General features: G+C 45.6%; 1 protein-coding gene across 1 annotated transcript; it reads left to right on the top strand.

The window, feature by feature from the left end:
* Positions 1–2,745: 2,745 nt before the first annotated feature.
* LOC128716015 (neurogenic protein big brain) lies at positions 2,746–17,392 on the top strand. The gene is made up of 6 exons (XM_053810939.1): positions 2,746–2,912; positions 3,401–3,567; positions 5,077–5,203; positions 14,311–14,518; positions 16,068–16,849; positions 16,978–17,392. The coding sequence occupies exons 1-6, from the start codon at positions 2,746–2,748 to the stop codon at positions 17,390–17,392; spliced, it is 1,866 nt and encodes a 621-aa protein (XP_053666914.1).
* The last annotated feature ends 1,785 nt before the right edge of the window (positions 17,393–19,177 follow it).

Genomic DNA, 19,177 nt, shown 5'->3' with positions numbered 1-19,177 from the left:
CATACCGCGTTTTATCAGCACGGTTCTGTTTCAACTTTTGCTTGAAATTGCTTTTTTACAACGAGATCAATTCGTTGCGGACGTTGCGAATGGCAATTATTTTCGTTCCAAATAATCATAAACCATCGTTCGGGAATTTGGCATTGATTTGTGGCACGATGTGCATATTCGTCCACATTCTGCACGGGATGGAATGGCATCCCTAATGCCCCGGCGCACTGACGAAGGGTGAAAGTCATCCTCCACGAGGAGCCCACCACGTACGCGATCAATGGAGCGAGGACAGTTTTATTATGCAAATAGCTCGACCCGGCCGGGCGGAGCAGAGCAGGGTTGTGTCTTCCTTAATAAATTACGCGTAATTATGCATACATGCCGATACATTTGAATATTAGCCGCGTAATTGGTTTCACTTTTGGGGACTGCCGTACCGAAAAGGCATCTTCAACCGGCATCATGATGAGCCGGACTTCACTTTCCGGGAGGGCACTTTCTTTGGACGGAAAAGAATTTGCAAAACGAAAAATAAAACACACGGCAACAAGTTGTTCAATTCACTCGTAATTGAGCTGGAAGAGCGTTTATTTTTTCTTAACGATTTGAACTGCATTCAGCGGAATGTTTTATTGTCTAGATCGTTTGAAGTGCGCAATCTGGTTATTTAGACGAATAAGCATGGATATTAGGTTTTTAATGGTGGGGAAAGAATACACAAGAATTTGATTCTTGCAGATGGAAACACATTTTTATTGGCATTGTTTGCTTTTTGACGACATCGTGCCAAGTTTGTAGTGAAGCAAGAATGAAGAAAATACCGTCTGAGGTCTGTCGTTAACTCCAGGAAATTGAATTGTCAGAATTTAGGATGGTCCAAAATATACGACAAGTTCGGTGAGCATTTTACACCGACATCAAAGCGAATTATTCATTAATGGAACGCCATACTCTGCATATGCTAGGATCGCACTGGGGTCATATAGTATGAGCTATTTTGTAGTAGTCTAACCATAACTCAAACCATGTATTTTTTCTCCGAAACTGAGATTTTAAAGTAAATATATGCTTTTGCACCCAATATGTCATCGAAAATTAAGTTTAATAATAGAGTTTCAATAGTAAGTTCAATATTTTGATAGGTAATATGATATACATTAAACGTTAAGTGCAATTAATTACTAAAACCACGCTAATAAAAATAATGAAAATAAAATCAAATATCAAAAACTCAACAAGAAGAATGAGTCCTTCGACTTTCTCATATAGCATCCTGCAGCATACGAGCATCGTGGTGCATTTCAACAAGTTAACAGCTGATGGTTAAACTACACTACAAAACTACAGCAGCAAATCTTGCATTAAACCACATTCCCACGGTTCTGAACGCATGAATAGGATGCTGAGCATTACGAAACATTTTAACTGCTGCACTGTACGTTCCACGCCGTATGGTTCAAAAAGATGAAATCCAACATTGAACAACAACAACAAAAAACTGCATCTTTTTTTACGCCACAAAGTTAGACCACCGCCAAACATCCACCAACGACATCCAAACTAGTCGCGATCTGCGTAAGGACAGAAAATTCAGAGCACAAACTCAAAAATATATTTTAAAGGAAAACTAAGACAAAAAAATCATCTCAAAAGCAAAACACGTAAATGGGTAAAACAAACAAGGAATGTACAACTTTTGCGCTAGTTAAATGACGACCTCTTTTGTTTTTTTTTAATATCGTGTGCTTCTGCAAAGCACCAGTCGGTGCAATATCGCAAATACACAGTGATGGCACAATTCTTTAAAAAAAAAAACCCGTTGACTGCCGGTGTTGTGCCTTCGTGCAGTTATGCATTTTGAACATTTCACTTCTCAGCTTATTCATGCTCGAAAGGACCAGGAAACGGCACAAATTGTTTATCTGTGTGTGTTCCTAAAACAGTGCTTGACGCGCACGATGCATTTGCACGCCGCGAGAAGTAAGAATAGAAGAACAGAACAGCATAAAGCATAAAAGACACAGAGGGATACCAAATCCCTTGCCGTGCGAAGGAGAAAGAAGATTGAAACAAAATCTCTCCCTTTCTCTCTCGGGCTTTTATTTCCCTCTCTGTTCCACTCGCTCAAAGCAACAAGCAAAAGAAAAAACAACACCCAACGGTAACTCGATGAGGGTTGCTCCGGCAACATCGACGCCGGCTTGGTTGAGCATGATTTTATGCTGCTCGGAGCATTCACAGTTGTGCGTTCGGAACGGAAGGACGTGTTGGGTTCGTTTTTTTTTGCTACTTGTCAGTGACCGGATTCGACGCGGAATGTTGCGAATGTGTTCACGGTCGGTGTACGGTGTACTGTGACAGTGTGTGCATCAAAATTGCGTGAAGCGCGTGCCGTCCTGGTATCATTTTATTTCTCGTGCGCTACATTCAACAAGTGGTTCAGTGATTTTAATAAATAAAAAACAACGCCCAAGTAACAAGTGGTTCCACAGAACGATTGCTTCGGTGCTCCACAACCATGCGGACAGTTTCGATGGGCAGTGTGAACTAGAGTGGCAAGTGTACAGTTGCTGCCAATTTGTGCGAACTACAAACATTCCCGTGTCATACTCCCTTTTCCACGCCTTACTAATTGACCCCATTGGAAAGGGGGTCCGATTGTTCGCGCCGAAGGGGTCGGATTGATTTGATTGAGTGATTTTGCTGCTTGCGTGTTTGTGTCGGTGAACCGTGTGCTCGGGACGAATCAGCATGGCGGACGAAAGCCTACACGTACCGGACACTAGCATCGATTTCCATATCGTACAGCTGTTCGAGCGGCTCGAGGCGATGCGCAAGGAACCGGGCCAGAAGCTGTCCCGCTCGCTGCAAGGCCGCATCAACATGCATACCGAGCTGCGCAGTCTGGAGCTTTGGAGGTAAAAATTGGAAAACGTCACAAAAAAGGAACCAAAAACCTTCCCAAACGGATGTAACCCATAGGCAGACAAACACCTTATCTAACGTGATGTGTATGTGGGCATAACATTATGCGATAAGCATTCGTTACGGCCATACCAACGGCCGTTCGAACTGCTCGTTTAGCCAAAGCCAAGCGTCTGCACACTTAAGCCAATAAAACTCAATGTAGAACCTTCCCGGTTATTTTCGATCTAAAGCGGACGGGAAAAAAAAGGCCGAGAGAACCTTCTTCTTTGCGAGAATTACAAATAGGTGTATCAAATATGCATACGGATGAGATAGTGAAGTTTTATGCTCATTTTCCTTTGCCCGATTAAAATATATCCCTTTTTTCACTGCCTTATTGATTTTCTTGAAGATTGAATTTTAAATTTTCATCTCCATTCCAACATTGAACACCATTTAATGGACCATCCGGATTTTCCCGTTTCTTCCACCTTCACAGGTCTATTACGTGCGAAAGTTTAGCGTCGTTCTTCTACGTCTTTATCGTGTGCGGTGCAGCTGCCGGTGCGGGCGTTGGGGCGAGTGTGTCCTCGGTTCTGTTGGCCACCGCCCTTTCCTCGGGTTTTTCCATGATTGCCTTGACGCAGTGTTTTTTGCACATTTCTGGTAAGTTTTTGTTTGTTTGTCGCAGTTCTGCTGCTAATCTACATAAAACTTTCTCCATTTGCAACGAGTGACCGTGTCGTCGATGTGGTCCAGAAGATCACAATTCGTTCCAACGAAGTTTTTTTTTTGTCAACACAATTAAGAACAACATTCCCTCCAGTAGTGATCGATGCCGGATGGGAAGGAGCAGCAAAAAATGGCTGGAGAAAGTAGCCAACTAATTGTCCACAGTTTGATGCACAATGCAACGCAAGAATTGCAAGAAAAAACAACAGAGTAACGCAATTAAATGACCCGACGGCACGTTTTGGGTCGTGTGCCATGTTCATCAACTTTTGGGACTGGGAGCTGGGTCTCCATGGGATATGGCTACCGAGCTGCATAATCATCATTAAAGCATTGGACATAAACATGAGACATCTCCCAGCTAACCGACTGGTACACCGTGTAATCGAGTCCCCCCCATATAAGAGACTATAATTTCACCTTTCGCCTCCCTTCACATACGTTTAAAGGTGGCCCCAAGAAAGCCGCATCAAGAATTCGGTTCCTTTCTGCTTAAATTCCACGCTTTTTCGCGGTGTAATTTTCTGATAACGTGGCCCAACATCGGAGGCTGAACGAACGGGGAATCGCGAAAAGTGCGACAAACATTCCGCAAGCATTCTCCCCAAAAATAGCTGATACCAGCAACGGGGGCATCCTTTTTCCATCGTCGGACGTGTAGTTCACGAAACAAAATCGCCCCATTTGTAGGACCCGACATGGGGATGTAATTTCTTCTCAGTGTGGGCCATAAAGAACGACCAGAACGCCGAGAGCATAAACGAAATGTGCACCCATCAGCACAAAGCACCATCACCGTTCACATACACTGCAGCACGCATCACACGTATGGACAGTGAGAAGAGCCGGCATACAGAAGAAGATGAGAAAAAAAATACATCACAGCGAAAACAATACCAAGGAGATGCCCGAAAGAACACATCTGCCAGGGTTTGGCGGAGTAAAAAAAACAAAGCAGCGAAAGAACCGTCAAGATCGGCCAGTGAAATCACCCAAAACGATGGAAACGACGGTACCGAATATTAGCCTGTTTGTGCCAAATTTTACTTTCTTCACTTAGGCCACTGCGAAGGGATCCTACGCTCCGAATCCCTTGGGCACAATATGGCTTCTTACCTTCGGGGTCATCCATACTGTGCTAAAGCTGCTGATAAATCTTCAATTTCGCCTTTGCGGAGTCTGTTTATCTCCTAGGAGTTATGTGCTCGGGGTAGAGCACGAAATAGAATAAACCAACAGCGGGCGAATTCTCGGAAGTATTCCACCATGGGTGATGGTAGATCGAGTTTAAAAAGTAACAGTCGGCAGTTGTTGTTTCGATGCCTTCAAATGTTTACGCCGTGTGCGCAGAAATCGTGCAGTTGATATGAGCCGAAGATTGATGATGGATTTAATTGCATATCCTTATGTTTTGTTTGCATCTTCGTTTGTTCCTCTCTTCAGGTGCCCACATTAACCCGGCCGTCTCGATCGGGATGCTTGTCTCGCGCCAAATTTCACCCCTTCGTGCGTTGCTGTACATCGTGGCCCAAAGTGGAGGATCGATTGCTGGAGCAGCCCTGCTGTACGGGTAAGTAACTTCGATAGTTTTAATAACCGGATTCATGCGCAATGAAGCATGTGCCAAACACACCGACTGGCAACTTAACGAAACCTTCTCCACGTTCGGATAAGTCCTCAATTTATTGGAGACTTCAGCGGAAAACACTGAAAGCTGTTCGCAATTTCAAGGGTCAACATAACCTCGGTCAAAATCCGCTCGAAATTTGTAGTCCGGCCAGCCGGTGTTGTTCCCGTTTACTGCTAACCGGTGGTGGGTCCTTCGGCCAACGATAATTTATGGACCCCGTAATCACCGGCAGGTGATACATTCTTCGCTCCTCTCTTTGCGCTTTTGTTTTATCTTGCGCGAGCTGGGTTTTTTTTTGTTCCTCCAATTTCTCTGGACGCTTTATTTTACGTTCCACGTTTTCATACTTTTGGCATGTGCAGTGCTTCGGGTGCATGGCATGAAAATATGCCAATCGCCTCAATCCGGTGGCGGATGAAGGCGGCATCGAAAAATGCAGTTTTTCGTAAGTGCACCTTTAGAAACTGTAGCCCCAAAGCGGGGCCGATTTTGGAAGGCATGCGGGCTCCAAGCAATTTGACCACACAAACCAGTGTCGTTGCACTCTTGATGAAACATGGTACATTTAAGTGTAATTAGGAAGATCGAGTCGAGGAAAAATCTAGCAAGAGTAAGAAACCTCAATGTGAACGAACTCTGTTTGGTGTTGTCGTAAATTTTACAGGCTTCTGGCTTAAAACAATAAAGTAATCGTTTTGTTTATATGCACCAGATTCGTGCTCATGTTTTCTGCCCATAATTGGTCTTTTACTACGTGATTCATTCTAAAACCGAGCATAATCCTCCAAATTGTCACCTTAGACCAGGGGTGCTAACAGTCGATCTATCTTCATTACTCTGTCAGCTGGCATGTTGGGGTTATGCAACGGAACACAGCCACGCATAGAAACTCTGCATGCAAATGGCCCAGTCATGACCATTCATTTTAACCGTTAACGATGGCCATTACCAAATCAAAACAAAATCCTTATTTATTGGGTCACAGGGAATGTACGGTGAAAACACTTTTTTTTAAGAAGTGTGCGTTGCAGTTTCGACGTAATCCGTTCCGATCGGTCGACCTGCTTGCACCGAATCACCAAGAATGTTTATAAACATGCTCAAGTTATAGTTTAGTGGCAATACGAGTGGCAGCAATTTGCTCGTGGCCTGTCAACAACTTGCGGGAGATGATTACACCCTGAGGAATCGGCTCAGGGGACATTCATTATGTGCACGAATAAGGGTACCATGCGGTCGATAAATTTCACCAAGTGCATCCTTCCACCATCGTTCAAAATTAGACACGCTCTGGAGAAAGCATTAAGAGTGTGCATTGGTAACTTTAAAATACATTTTTGGCGGGACTCGACATCAGTTACGGAACCTATTGAAAGCAACCAGTGGTTGGGTCCTTCTCGGTTCACATGTAGGAGGCGGCCATTTTGAAAAAAAAACAAGAAGGCGAAGAAAAAGAAAATAGACGCACAAATCCTGCTCGGGGATGCTGCTACATTCGCTGTATGGGAATGCAGCCGACCTTATTCTCTATCTCCGATGGATAAACACCAGCTCCGATGCAGCTGTTGCCGGCGAACTTTGCCCAAGGAATCACAGAAACGCATCGCACAACGCTTGATGCGAATGGACGAAAAGAAGCCCGGTAGAAAAAAAGGTCCCATGTAGTGAAAAAGGACCTTTCCCATTCCTTTTTGCCAAAGACTACAAGGCGCAGGTCAAAATCTGGCGCGTTTCCTTCTGGGTCTCCAGTTCAACACCGAAGACAACGAATCCCATTTTTTGTTGTTGCGAAGGAAAAAAAAATCTCTTACGAAGGATGCTTTCGTATTTGGGTACGGTCGCCTTCTGCTCGATGTTGGACCAGTTGCGCACGGCGCATAGTTTGTGGCAGCAATCTGTTGAATGTGCCGGCCGCCATTCGCCTGGCTAGATGAGTGATGCGATTCGAAATCGGACGCCATCTGCACATCGCATCGAGCTTGTAGTCGTTTCGATACCAAATCCCAATTTTCGTTCGTTACTTCTTGGAAGCAGCATGGAGTTCCCAAGGAAAAACAATGTTGGAAATGAATCTTTTGCTGCTAAAATCAGTAGTCAACCAAAGATGTTATAATTTTTAAATTTTAGTTGTAAAATAATACTCCAATCTTCTTCCAACTTCTGATCGGATAGAACGAGCTGAACGGGAACGCTTTCCAGACCAGGTGCCAGGTGTTTGTTGACCCGTTCCACTTTCAGGCTGCCCACATCAGTCGGGCAACGAATCCTTGCCCCAATCGACCGGACAATCGATTCGATTCTTCGTCTTTCCCTAACCCACACAGCTGTTCGCAGCGATCAGTTCGATTTTTATCACGATCACGTCATATCGATTACCGCGCTGAGCTGCTTCACCCGGTGGCAGTCACGATTATGCATACGCACGATACGAAAATGCAGTCGCGCATGCTTTCGTCGCTCTGGGTCGAATTAAAGCACCTCAATTGCGTTAGGGGTCGTTGCAGCTGAAAAGTCAACGGAAGAGTACACACACACACACACGCAACCACTATTCATCATGAATTGAGCAGCGTGCTCGTAACTTACCGGACAGGGACCGGCATCATCGCCACCACGACCGGTCATTATAATATTCCGTCGTGTGTATCAAAAACACAAAGTCCACAGGAAAAAAAAACCTTCCAAAACGCTTTTGGTCTACAGAATTAAAGGTATTCCCCCCCGCTTCTTAGGAATAATTTGACCAGCCAACCGAACAGAACACCACACCCGTTTGCTTGTGTCTTGAAGACACACACGCGACGTGACAGCTGCAACATTTCGGGTAGCATTCGTTGAAGGTTTTTTTTTATAATGCTGTGTCCCTCGAATAATCTGTCCCGTGTCCTCTTCTTTGATTTCTTGGCCTGCGTTAGGTTGCTCTTTTTTGGTTGTTGTTGCTGTACACGCCAAGCTAAACCCCAAAACTCATTTACCCGGCTGTGTATTGCCCGCTTTGTTCGACCGCTGTGGTAAATCTATCCGGCTAGCGGTGGACAGATAGCGCAAAAAAGCATCAAGAATTGAATGTACCCCGTGTGTCTTCATGTTTTTTTTTTATGATACGGTTTCATTATGAAGTCTTTCATGCTTCAAACATGATGAACGAGGATAAAGCATATGATTTCCATATGCTTTCATATTCGCTGATAGTGTTCCAAACTAACGATGATGAACATGAGCGGCAAACGTCAGAAGATGCTTTACAACTGGTGCAATCCCCCAGGAACAGCATTCAATCTGTCATCATGCGCGCTTTGTGACCTCTGCCGACAAACCCAGCGCAAGGTTCAACAATCCAACGACGTCCTCCGATCGTCACATCATTGATCCAGTGAAATGCACGCTCGCTACTCGCAACGGGTCCGTTCCCCCTCAGTAGACGACAGCGAAGATGACACACTGGAGACACTCCAACAAGTCGACGAATTCCCACTTGATGTGGCCCAGTTTCATGCCACCATTCAAGGGTGGCAACTTGGCATAATAATTGGTTTCGATGTAAATTAAACACTCTCCATTTCAAACGCAACGCAATGGAAAATGTGCCCACAGCGACTGGGGAAACTGTTTGGCCAACAAAACTGTACCACTGCATCCATGTTTTATCTTCATGGGAACTGCATCCGTGCGGTAAACGACGTAGTCTGACGAAAACGGGGTTTTTTTTTTCAAGAGTCACTCATCGTTTCAGTGACTTTTTCGGGCCAAAAAGGAAAGAGTTGCTGTTTGCAGGGAGTATAGTGTGTCCCCCGTGCGCCTATGTTGCAGTCATTAGCCAACCCGGGGAGAATCCTGGGAAAACTCGACCGTCTGTCATTGTCGAGCGCTCCTCCTCACGCTGTCTTTAGCTGGCATGTGAACATGTGTCTTAAATTTGTTGCTCCGAAGGGAGCGGTAGATGCTGTATACATTTTACAGCCAGCATCACAGACAAGTGGGTTCCCGCCGGCAACTTCCAGCATGCCAGTGACAGAGGAAGATGTGTGGTTTATTGACTGTTGGCAGAGGATGAAATAGAATGAGAAACGCGCATTGATGGTGATCTTTGTTCTAACCCTGGGCCTTTAACCATGCCCGTTCGCTAGTTATCTCACTACTCCAAAATCCAGAACAGACACCGCAAAACTTTCCTGGAACGGTGAAGAATCGCGGGAAAATGTCCCACATTGAGCTGGCGTCTTTGTTCTGTTGCTGGGCGGCCGTTTTAGCAGACTAATTGATCGGAATGGGGCACTTTTAAAAAGCAAATCTTCCCATAAAACGTAATGCATAATTAAGGTGGAAAGCGAAAACGGTTCTTGGAATAACCGAATCAAATATGGTTCCTATTTTACATCTTCCCTGCTGGGACGCAATTTCCCGTGTGCTCAAGGATGCAAACGTACATGGAGGCAGGGACAGAAAACCGAGCAACATCTACCTGTTTCATTGTGTGTGAGCTTGCCGTACACTTGGCAAGCGCAATGAAAAACTCCACGACCTGTGTTTTCGACCTCATGGGAAAATCATGCGAGTGCCTCATCCTCGGTTTTACTGTGCAGGATTCCATCGCTGTAAGCTTTAAGCATACGTACCATATTTTGTTTTCCTTCTGTTCCCCTTTTCTGTGTGGGTCTGTTGATTTTTAAACACAAACGCATGTGAATGCTAAAACAGGAAACGGGCATGAGAATTCACCAAGGGACGATATCCTTCGGAGCCAGGTGCAGTACCCGCGCGTTGTACAGCGGCAGCGTTTCACCGAACGGACCCCGTTTTGCTTTAACGCTCAAACGGCTTGAAAGCGAACTCCTACGACGAAATATGGTCCGTTTTGGTCCGCATATGAATGTCTGAGTTTTTGCTCCAACATTACTGTGCTGCGGCGTTGGTGGGCTATCGGGAACAATCTAGTGCTGTTGTTTTTTTTTCGCCCTTTCTTCCACAATGGCACATGGAACATGGTCGGCATGTTCGTAGAGCAATGGGACACTCGAGCAGAAGGCTTTTTGGTGACCTGTCCCACGCAAGTAAATAAGGCAGCGTAGGCCCTTTCGACCTGACGGAACCATTCTCGAGCTGTACAAAGCGGTTGGTGGTGTGCTCGTGCTGTTCAGTTAACTTCACAATGGACGGTGCTATTTACCTAGCCGGCTCTGCTACCTGATGCAGAATGCTACAAGACATTGATGTGCAAATAAAAATGGATTCTATTTTTAATAGGTCAACGCTGGGTACATTACAAACTAACTCTGGAATCAAAATAATGTCCGCTTACTGAGAAACGAATAATCAAACCATCACGCGTCACTTTCTCACGCCGCTTGCTCGCTGATTCGGGCCGTACAAATGATTACTTGCTTGATAGAAACATATTTCACGGTTGCCGGCACTTAATTTGCATACGACCTTAATCTGTTGACAACTTTGCGAAATTTTCAGCGAACCCAGGCTCGCTCTCTCGAACTGTGAAATTTTATTGCTAATTTATGCATACCCTTCTCATCGTCAATGCATACGAAGTGTGCGGAAGTGCATGTGAGCCAGTGGATCGAAGATGATTGGCCAATTTGAAAAGCTGCTGCTGCCTTTTTTAGCTTTGTCCAATGATGGGAAAAAGGGGGAATTGACACGAGTGCTAAGTTTGGTTGCGGTTCCGTTGCAGCAATTAAGTTATTTTCGGGTGTGTGGAACAAATTTTCAACGACACGCAGCAGACGGGAAGTGAACGATTTGGAGTGACGGGACTGATGCGCCACTGGAATACGTTTGTCGGTGCTTTTCTACGGAAAGCAGGGTTGAATGATTTATTCCGTGAGTCGTGACTGTACGTTTGGTGGCCGGTTCTTGCCGACGGTGACATTTTGTTGACGTGATCGGCGTTGCTTTCTTCAGGCGCCGGAAGATCTGGTACGAGTCGGTGAACGTGATTCGAAACGCAAACGTGTTGACATTGTCGTCGGTTTTGTTTTTTGGTTGCATCAAGAATAACAGAAATATCGACATTTGGCTGCAATGATGTGGTCGTACGAGGCAAGTGAAAGCATCGCCCTCTGCCCTCGGTACCACTTGTTTAATCGACCTGTCTATTATTTGTATCACACAAAAAATCGCCTCCGATTCCGAATGCTTGCCGTCGAGTCGTTGCGTCAACAAAAGAGTGCCAGATTAACACCCATTCCGCACTCAACCTTCACACGCAATGAGCTGCATTCACAAAACCTGCACGAAATGCACCGAAATATCGCCGATCATAACGATGGCCATAAATCTCCCGCGAAACAAGTGGCATCGGAGGATGATTATTTTTTATGGCCCACCGTACTCGTCCTTTCCTGATTAACGTAAGCCAAACAATAGACTACACTTTACTCTGTCGCCCGCCCAAATGGTTCTCTTTTTTTTTGGTGTTCAACGAGGGTTTCCGACCGATTTTCCTGATGGAAATGATACACTTTTTCCACCCAAAAGTAGGAAAAACGGCCCCGAAATAGTTCCTCCCTGTAGGGTTTATCCTTTCTGCCGAACATGTGAGACCCGTGTTGGTGGTGCCATATGCAAATAAATAATAACCACAATCACCGTGGGCGCAACCCGTGTTCCCATCCGATCCGTTTGTTATTGTTGCTTCTTTTGCCCTTCGGACGCACGGCCGCAATCGGAAGGGACGGTCGAGTGGCTTAGTCACACGATTGGGTTAGAATGAGGAAGTGATTGTCGGGTAATAACATCTGCATATGCCAACAATTATGCACTTCCGAGGCAAGTGCGGAAGGATTGTCACGGCGGGGCGGTTAAAGGAGTAACTCCCGGACAGATGTGAAGAAGCTGAGCAACTTGCGGTTTGAATGGAAGAAAAACTGCTGGAAGAATGCCGGCCTGGAAGAAAGTTCGCACAAGCGGAAGCAAGCTAACGAATCAATTATCTTCCGAGCATTTCAAGTCATCGACAGACGCCTGACAAGCATGATGGATCCGATGCCATTCAGGACAATGTCGTTTTGTGTGGCGAGCATATTTTGTCGTAACAAAACGTTCCAATTTCGATCGATTTCGGTGCAATTATTGGAGGGCGACGTCGAGAGAGCCTTTGTTGATTGTGATCGTAAAAGTTTCAGCGGTTTTAAAATTTATTGCTCATCGCTACTGCGAAATTAAACCGATTGGCCAATTTTTGTCCTGTACTTCCGGTCGATGAGTCAATGGGAAACGGATAGTGTGCACGGTGTGCTTGTGGTAATAACGCGCACTTGTCCCTTGTGGCGATTGTGAACGATCGCTATGAAAAAGTGTAACAAACTGCTTTGACCTGCAAACCCACTGTGGTCCTGTTTTTTATGGTCTGTGGTGAGCTGAAAAGGGGGAAAATGGCAACATTCACACTCTCACTTCACAAACACTCACCGGATTTTACCATCGCGCCCCTGCGCCGCGTCGACCTTCGAACAGCGGAGGTCACAGAAAAACAAACAACTGTTCGTACTATTCCCTCGCCCTGGCCAATTTTATCCCTCGACCTCGGCACCCTTCGGCAACATCCCTCCGGTTGTTTGAGGTTAACGCGCACCCCTCGGATGCTGGCTGTGGAAGGAATCAGGAAGACTCAGGAAGAACGGAGCTGTTGATCCTCCGATCGCAGATTACCGCACCGGAGGTTGTGGTGTGAGCCGGAACAGTTTAAACTCCCTCGTCTGGACATGTATCAATTACAGCGATGAACTTTAAAATCCACTTCTCTGTATCTCTGTTCCGGAGGGCGGCAAGAACAATCTCGAGTGCAAAAAAAACCCCTCTGCCTTCTGGTCTAAAATCAAAACCGGAACTCTTTTTTTCGTGCTACCAAAACTACCCTTGGTTCAAACTAAAAACTGTTTAAAATATCACACAATCTTTGTGGCCAGAGGGGAAAACATACACTTGCAAAAAAAAGCAACTAAACGTTCCATCGTGAAGGTCCAAAGAGTCTTTCCGGGTGTGCAGTTGTGCGTGACATTGTAATTGAATTAAATTTCACTTGTTGTTGATCCCATCGGAACTGCTCGGAACTGCGGAACTGCTTTCCATTGCGCAAGTGAAACGATAATAAATTATATTTTTTGTTCTCTTTTTGAGTTTCCAACAAAAAACGACACTTCCTAACTGCAGGATCAATTAGAGGATTTTGGAATCATGTGCATGTGGGTAGTTCGGTTGTTCGGTCAAGTGTGCAGGATGGGCACAGTTCAGTTCAGTTTTGTCCTTTTTGGCCCCCTGGCAAGCCCCGGACACCCTACCGACTTTTAAATGTGATGCTCAAAATGCAACGTTCTCACGGAAGTTTTTAGTCCGTCCGTATGATTGGCCCTTTCCGTCGCACAACCCTCAGAGTGGGTTTATTGATGTTTTACCAACTGCAAAGCATATTACCACAAAACAATTATCTGCAATTTTCATCCAGCGCAGCGAACTCACAGTTGGAAAATGGCACTTGAAAGATGGATTGTATCTCCAAGGTTCACAAACAGTCATATGTCCCGTGCTGCGGGACCTGCAGGACCACCCTCTAAGAAGGATTGCTAAATATAGGATTCTTTTCTTGTTCAAATTATTTACAACAAGGTTAGATGGTGTCTTCCTCGCAAACACTTTACCTTATTATCTTACGGACATCTTTCTCGCCTTTCTCAAGCAATCATTTATATGTCCAAGAGCCGTTTTGCTTTAATTGTTGGGAAATTTTTGTTACCGAGAAAATCCCAAATCTGCCCTGCTGCTGGACCAGTTCTCTGCTACCTGCCACACCCTGAGTTGAGTAAAGTTAACGGTCAGCTTCTTCACCTTAGAATGGATTCTCCAATTCGTTTGACCAATTGTTGGTCCATTATCCAAATTACCTGACATCCCGGTCCGGTCCCCTCCAAATTGGTACTACCTTCGGGTCAAAATTATCCCGGAATAGCAGTGAAAAGCTATTCTGTGTTGCCAAGTTTTCACGTCCTGTTTGTGATGTTTCTAACAAGTTGTTTCTCTTCTCGCACCCTCCACAGTGTCACCGTGCCCGGTTATCAGGGTAATCTGCAAGCGGCCGTTTCCCACAGCTCATCCCTAGCCGCCTGGGAGCGATTTGGCGTCGAGTTTATCCTGACGTTTGTCGTCGTCCTGGCGTACCTCATCTCGACCAGCTCGTTCAAGAAGTACTTCGGTTCGTCCGCGATCGCCATCGGGGCGGCTTACAGTGCGTGCAGCTTCGTATCGGTAAGATCAAACGCAGTGTAGCTTATTTCCCCTGCAGGGTAACCCCATTCGTCGCGCACATCAATTTAGCGATGAATTCTGCTCGAATATCTTCTTACAACGCCAACACGCTAAGGACAATGTTGCAATCTTCTTGCCATTGGGCATACTGCATTTTGCTTCCCGCTTTTTTACGACCGATCGTAAATGCAGCTCATCGTGGCTCGCTCGCTGAGCTGATCTTGTGTGGATAAAGAGATAAGCCTCCATAAAAAGTGAACTTCAAATGGAAGAAAGAAAAAACACACATTCCGTGGACCCTATCGAGCGATGTTATCGAGAAACAAAAATCCACTATTTAATGAAGATATCATCGTCGCCCGGAATGGGTCAACTCACCAGAGCTATGCTTCATTGCTCTGATAACGGTCGAATTTTACACTCCCTCACCCGTAACGCATGTTCGTAACGATTGGTTCAACATCGCTATGGCTACAGGCATGGCAAACACAAACACCCGAATGATTGCTTTCGAAAGACCGATCCCTCTTGCCGTTTCTCTCGTGCGCACAGAGCCTTGATGGGACCAGCATTAAGCGATAAGCGATCAATGCCGATATGCGTCCTGCCAGCATAAAATTATGTTGTATGTCGCCCACCCCATACGATTCCGAAGTTTGCTGTGCAATGTGTTTTTTAAAGACCCTTTTTTTGTGTAGCTCGATCTTTCCTTTTCCTTCACCTTTTTTCCCCGTGCATCGTTAAAACGATTTCCGTTTTAAGTTTGATTAAGGTGGAAAAAACACGAAGTAAGCGATGCGGCATTAGACAAAACCATTTCATGCGCATCAGGTCCCTTGCTGGAAGATCTTCCTTCCATCGTGAAAGTATGAAATTTGAATCTGGATAAAACACCTGCCCGAGCTACACAACTTCTGCTTCGGTACGTTTTTATTTTGGATTTCTTTTCTCCATCCGTCCCGTGTGCACCGTTTCGTAATTCTTCGTCCATTACGTATATGTTGCTTGGCGCGGTTTCCATCCGAGTGCTCCTGGCCGATACGCAACGCCTGCACACAGAAGGAGGGCCTCAAAGCCTCACTGAACCTGGAGAGGTGTCAGTTTGAGCATTAAAAAAGGGAATAACGCTTAAACAGGTAGACAAAACGCACGGTTTAACAATCATCACCGGATCTTCGTTCGAATGAAGCGTCCGGGACTTAGGAGAGGAACGATTCCAGCGCGGCATTTCCTTGAGATACTGGATCCGCTTGCCGAGAAGGAAGGATATCCTTCTCAAACGGTACACAATTGTCCTGAATAGGTCGCTGTTTGCTAGCGTCTGTTTGTGTGCCAGGTAGGCGAAGGATTCCTTTGTTCCATCGAACACAAGATCCTGTCGGAGAATTGCGTTCTGCCAAGTTAAGGCGGCCTACGAAACCGTGTGACCGATGAGCAGTGTAGGAACCAGAACCAAGAAGATCTTCGATACTATGCTGTAAGATGTTTTACAGGACAAAGGTCGTCTAATGGGTTTTTTTTCGTTTCTCTTTCGACTCTTCCCTTGCAGATGCCCTATTTAAATCCGGCCCGATCACTCGGTCCTTCGTTTGTGCTCAACAAATGGGACAATCACTGGGTGTACTGGGTAGGGCCGCTGGTTGGCGGTGCCGTGTCCGGTGTGCTGCACGAGTTCATCTTCAGCGCCAAGCGTTCGTCGAAGCGTGCGAAGGACGATGTCGACTCGAGCCTCAACTCCGAGGACGACATCAACTATGACATGGACCTGGAGAAACCTCAACAACAGCCACCGCATCCGGGCAAGTATCACCAGTACCGGCCACCGAGTGGTACCCTGACCGGAAGCCAGCAACGTTACTGCCAAAGTATCTACACTGCCGAACCGACCTCGAAGGTGGAACGGGTGGAACCGATCTACGGTGGCACGAAGTCGATGTACTGCAAGTCACCACCGTTGACGCGAGCCAACCTGAATCGTTCACAGTCGGTGTACGCCAAAAGTAACACCGCACTGAACCGTGAACTGCCCGTGCGTGCCGGACCGCTCGTACCAGCACAGAGCCTTTACCCGCTGCGAGTATCTGCCGCACCCCAGACGCACCTCCAGAACCAGAACGTGCAGAACCAGCTGCAGCAGCGGTCGGACAGTATATACGGTATCCGCAGCTCGATGCGACAACCGGCACCCACCGATGGCCGGATGGCGGCCTCCCAAATGCCACCACAGATGGCACCACTAGGGGATGGTCAGGGCTTCCAGCCGATCTACGGCTCGCGCAACAATCCCAACTGCTCCACCGATGCGCTCAAGTTCGATCGCGATCCCAACAGGTAAGCGTAACGCCGCCGCCCGGTACGAGAGAGTTGTCCGAACTTTCTGCTAATCGTCCACTAATTTCCCACTGTGTAACTGACAGTTCTCTCCTTTGAACTTCGTTTTCCTGAATTCTCCAACGCAGCCGCGATGATACGCTGAACTCCAAGTTCTCCCGCGGCAACGGAACGAACCGGCCCGAATCGATGTACGGTGGTGCTGGGCAACGGCGCATCCATTCGGCCCAGTCGGACGATAGCTCGTACGGTTCGTACCACGGTCCTGGACCGGCACTAACGCCACCGACACGGAATGCCAGCAACAGTAGCAGCACCTACAACCCGGTCGTAGGTACCGTGCTGCCAAACTACGAACGGAAGACATCCTCATCGTCATCGTCGAACCAACAGCAGCAGCAGCAGCAGCAGCAGCAACAATCTCAGCAGTCACGTGGTGCTGGTCAGAATGGGTCTAGCATACAGTGCACAAGTCTACCACCTCCACCACCACCACTACACCATACGATGCCATACTCCATGCATCCCGTGAGACAGAATTAGACCTAGAATAGACATAGCACTCCAATTCTCCCAAAAATACCCAGAGCTCCCTCTAAGCTAGTTACTTCAAATGACAACAAGCTTCAGATTTGAGGCTAGAATGTAAGTGCTGTGAATGAAGCAAAAAAAAATGCATGTGTGTGCGTGTGATTGTGTGTGTGCGAGTGCTATTTGTGTATTTGTGTTCCCGGTGTGTGCCCGTTTGGCACACACTGTATAATGTAAGGTTACAGCCTGGTACGCACAGCAATCCACCGTTGTTGGTCCAGATTGGCGACAAGCTTTTCTTCGGAAACCCCAGTGAGCTAATGTGTAGTAGCTTCGATTGCCCGGTGGCTGACGATGGTTGGCTATTGATCATGTTTAATTGATCCGACGCCATCCCGGTTTGGCCGACCGCAATCAATTTTCTAATATTTAAACGATCGTTCAAACCCACGCCCCTTTCAACTTGGCTTTCCCATTTATCGGTGGACCTTGAAAGGTCAGCACATGTGTTACAGGCGCGACATTCGATAGCTGAGCTGGTTTCCATTTGATATTAAGAGACTGAATTTAGCCTAGCCGGTTCGTTCGACTGCGCTCTAGCGGGTTACTCCTCATATGCCATATAATATCATGTATCATCTTAATCTAAAGTCTGCGCAAAGAGAACAGAGGGAGGCAGAGAAACAAAGGAGTGTTTGACAGGTTTCACTACGCATGCTTCATACTATTCCAAAGTTCAGACTGATCAAATTTTGGGCAGTTCGTTTTCACGGGAGCGTACACTCCATTTCTGTAGTACAAATGTATATAGATAGTTCGGTTTCGACTTTGTTTTCCATTTTTATGTTTTTGCGGTATTTTATTTTATTTTTCTTGGTGCATAGAGGTTAAGTTGTAGGGCCACCTGTTAGGTACATCTAAACCGTTGGAATTGATACGAAAGTAGGGAACGAAATAAATTACACATAGGAAAAGGAACTCAATGCATGGTGTTACTGAAATATATCGACCATTTGTCAAACTTATCAGCCAACACAATGCATGGTAAGGAAAAGTTGAAATGTTCATAGATTTATCAAAAAAAGTATTATAACGCATAACATGGGAACACAGTAAAAAGGGGAAGCACATACAAAAGGGTGCAACAAATAGTGCAGCCCTTATCCGTAGCCCCCTGGTGTTTAGAAACGGTTTCTATGCGCTGTACATATTTATTTGTGATTATCCTAGTAAAGATTGTAACAACTTTAACAAATTATAGTACTCATCGAATTGAAGCTAAAATATATAACAAACTTTTCAATAAACTGTTTCGATATATATTTGTTATTTTCATGTGAAAGAAACTGTGGAACGTACAGGCAATCAATTTATAAATTGGTTTTGTTTGTAAAATTATATAAAAATTTGTGTTATGTTTTCTATTAAATTCAAATAAAAACCTTTGACAAATATTTGAACGGGAAGAAGAGAGGAAATCGGAATATAGGAAATTGGAATAGCATGACAGATTGGTTGGATTTTTTTAAACTACCAATAGCATCAAAGATCTATACTAAAGTTGTCCTTAATGTAAAAGCCAAATACAATATTCTGTGCCAAAAACAATGAAGAATGTAATTATTACAATGCAAAATTTTCATTTCAATCAGAATATCGTCCACTGTTCTACGCGTACGAACTGTTCTACGGATTTAAATCATCTTAGGCGCCTAAAGGTATGCAATGCAACTGTTCCCCTTTAGAGCTCATTGAGCATATTCCATTGTTCTATCAGCACATTCTAATGTACCACGT

The sequence above is a fragment of the Anopheles marshallii genome, chromosome 3 (assembly GCF_943734725.1).
Source record: "Anopheles marshallii chromosome 3, idAnoMarsDA_429_01, whole genome shotgun sequence".
NCBI classification, from domain to species: Eukaryota; Metazoa; Arthropoda; class Insecta; order Diptera; family Culicidae; genus Anopheles; species Anopheles marshallii.
This window is presented reverse-complemented; position numbering and strand designations above follow the sequence as displayed.

Excerpts from the sequence above, each read along its gene's own strand:
- LOC128716015 (XM_053810939.1), top strand. The coding sequence starts at position 2,746 with ATGGCGGACGAAAGCCTACACGTACCGGACACTAGCATCGATTTCCAT. Across the intron at positions 3,568-5,076 it reads GTGTTTTTTGCACATTTCTG|GTGCCCACATTAACCCGGCC; the intron begins GTAAGTTTTTGT and ends TCCTCTCTTCAG. Across the intron at positions 14,519-16,067 it reads GTGCGTGCAGCTTCGTATCG|ATGCCCTATTTAAATCCGGC; the intron begins GTAAGATCAAAC and ends CTTCCCTTGCAG.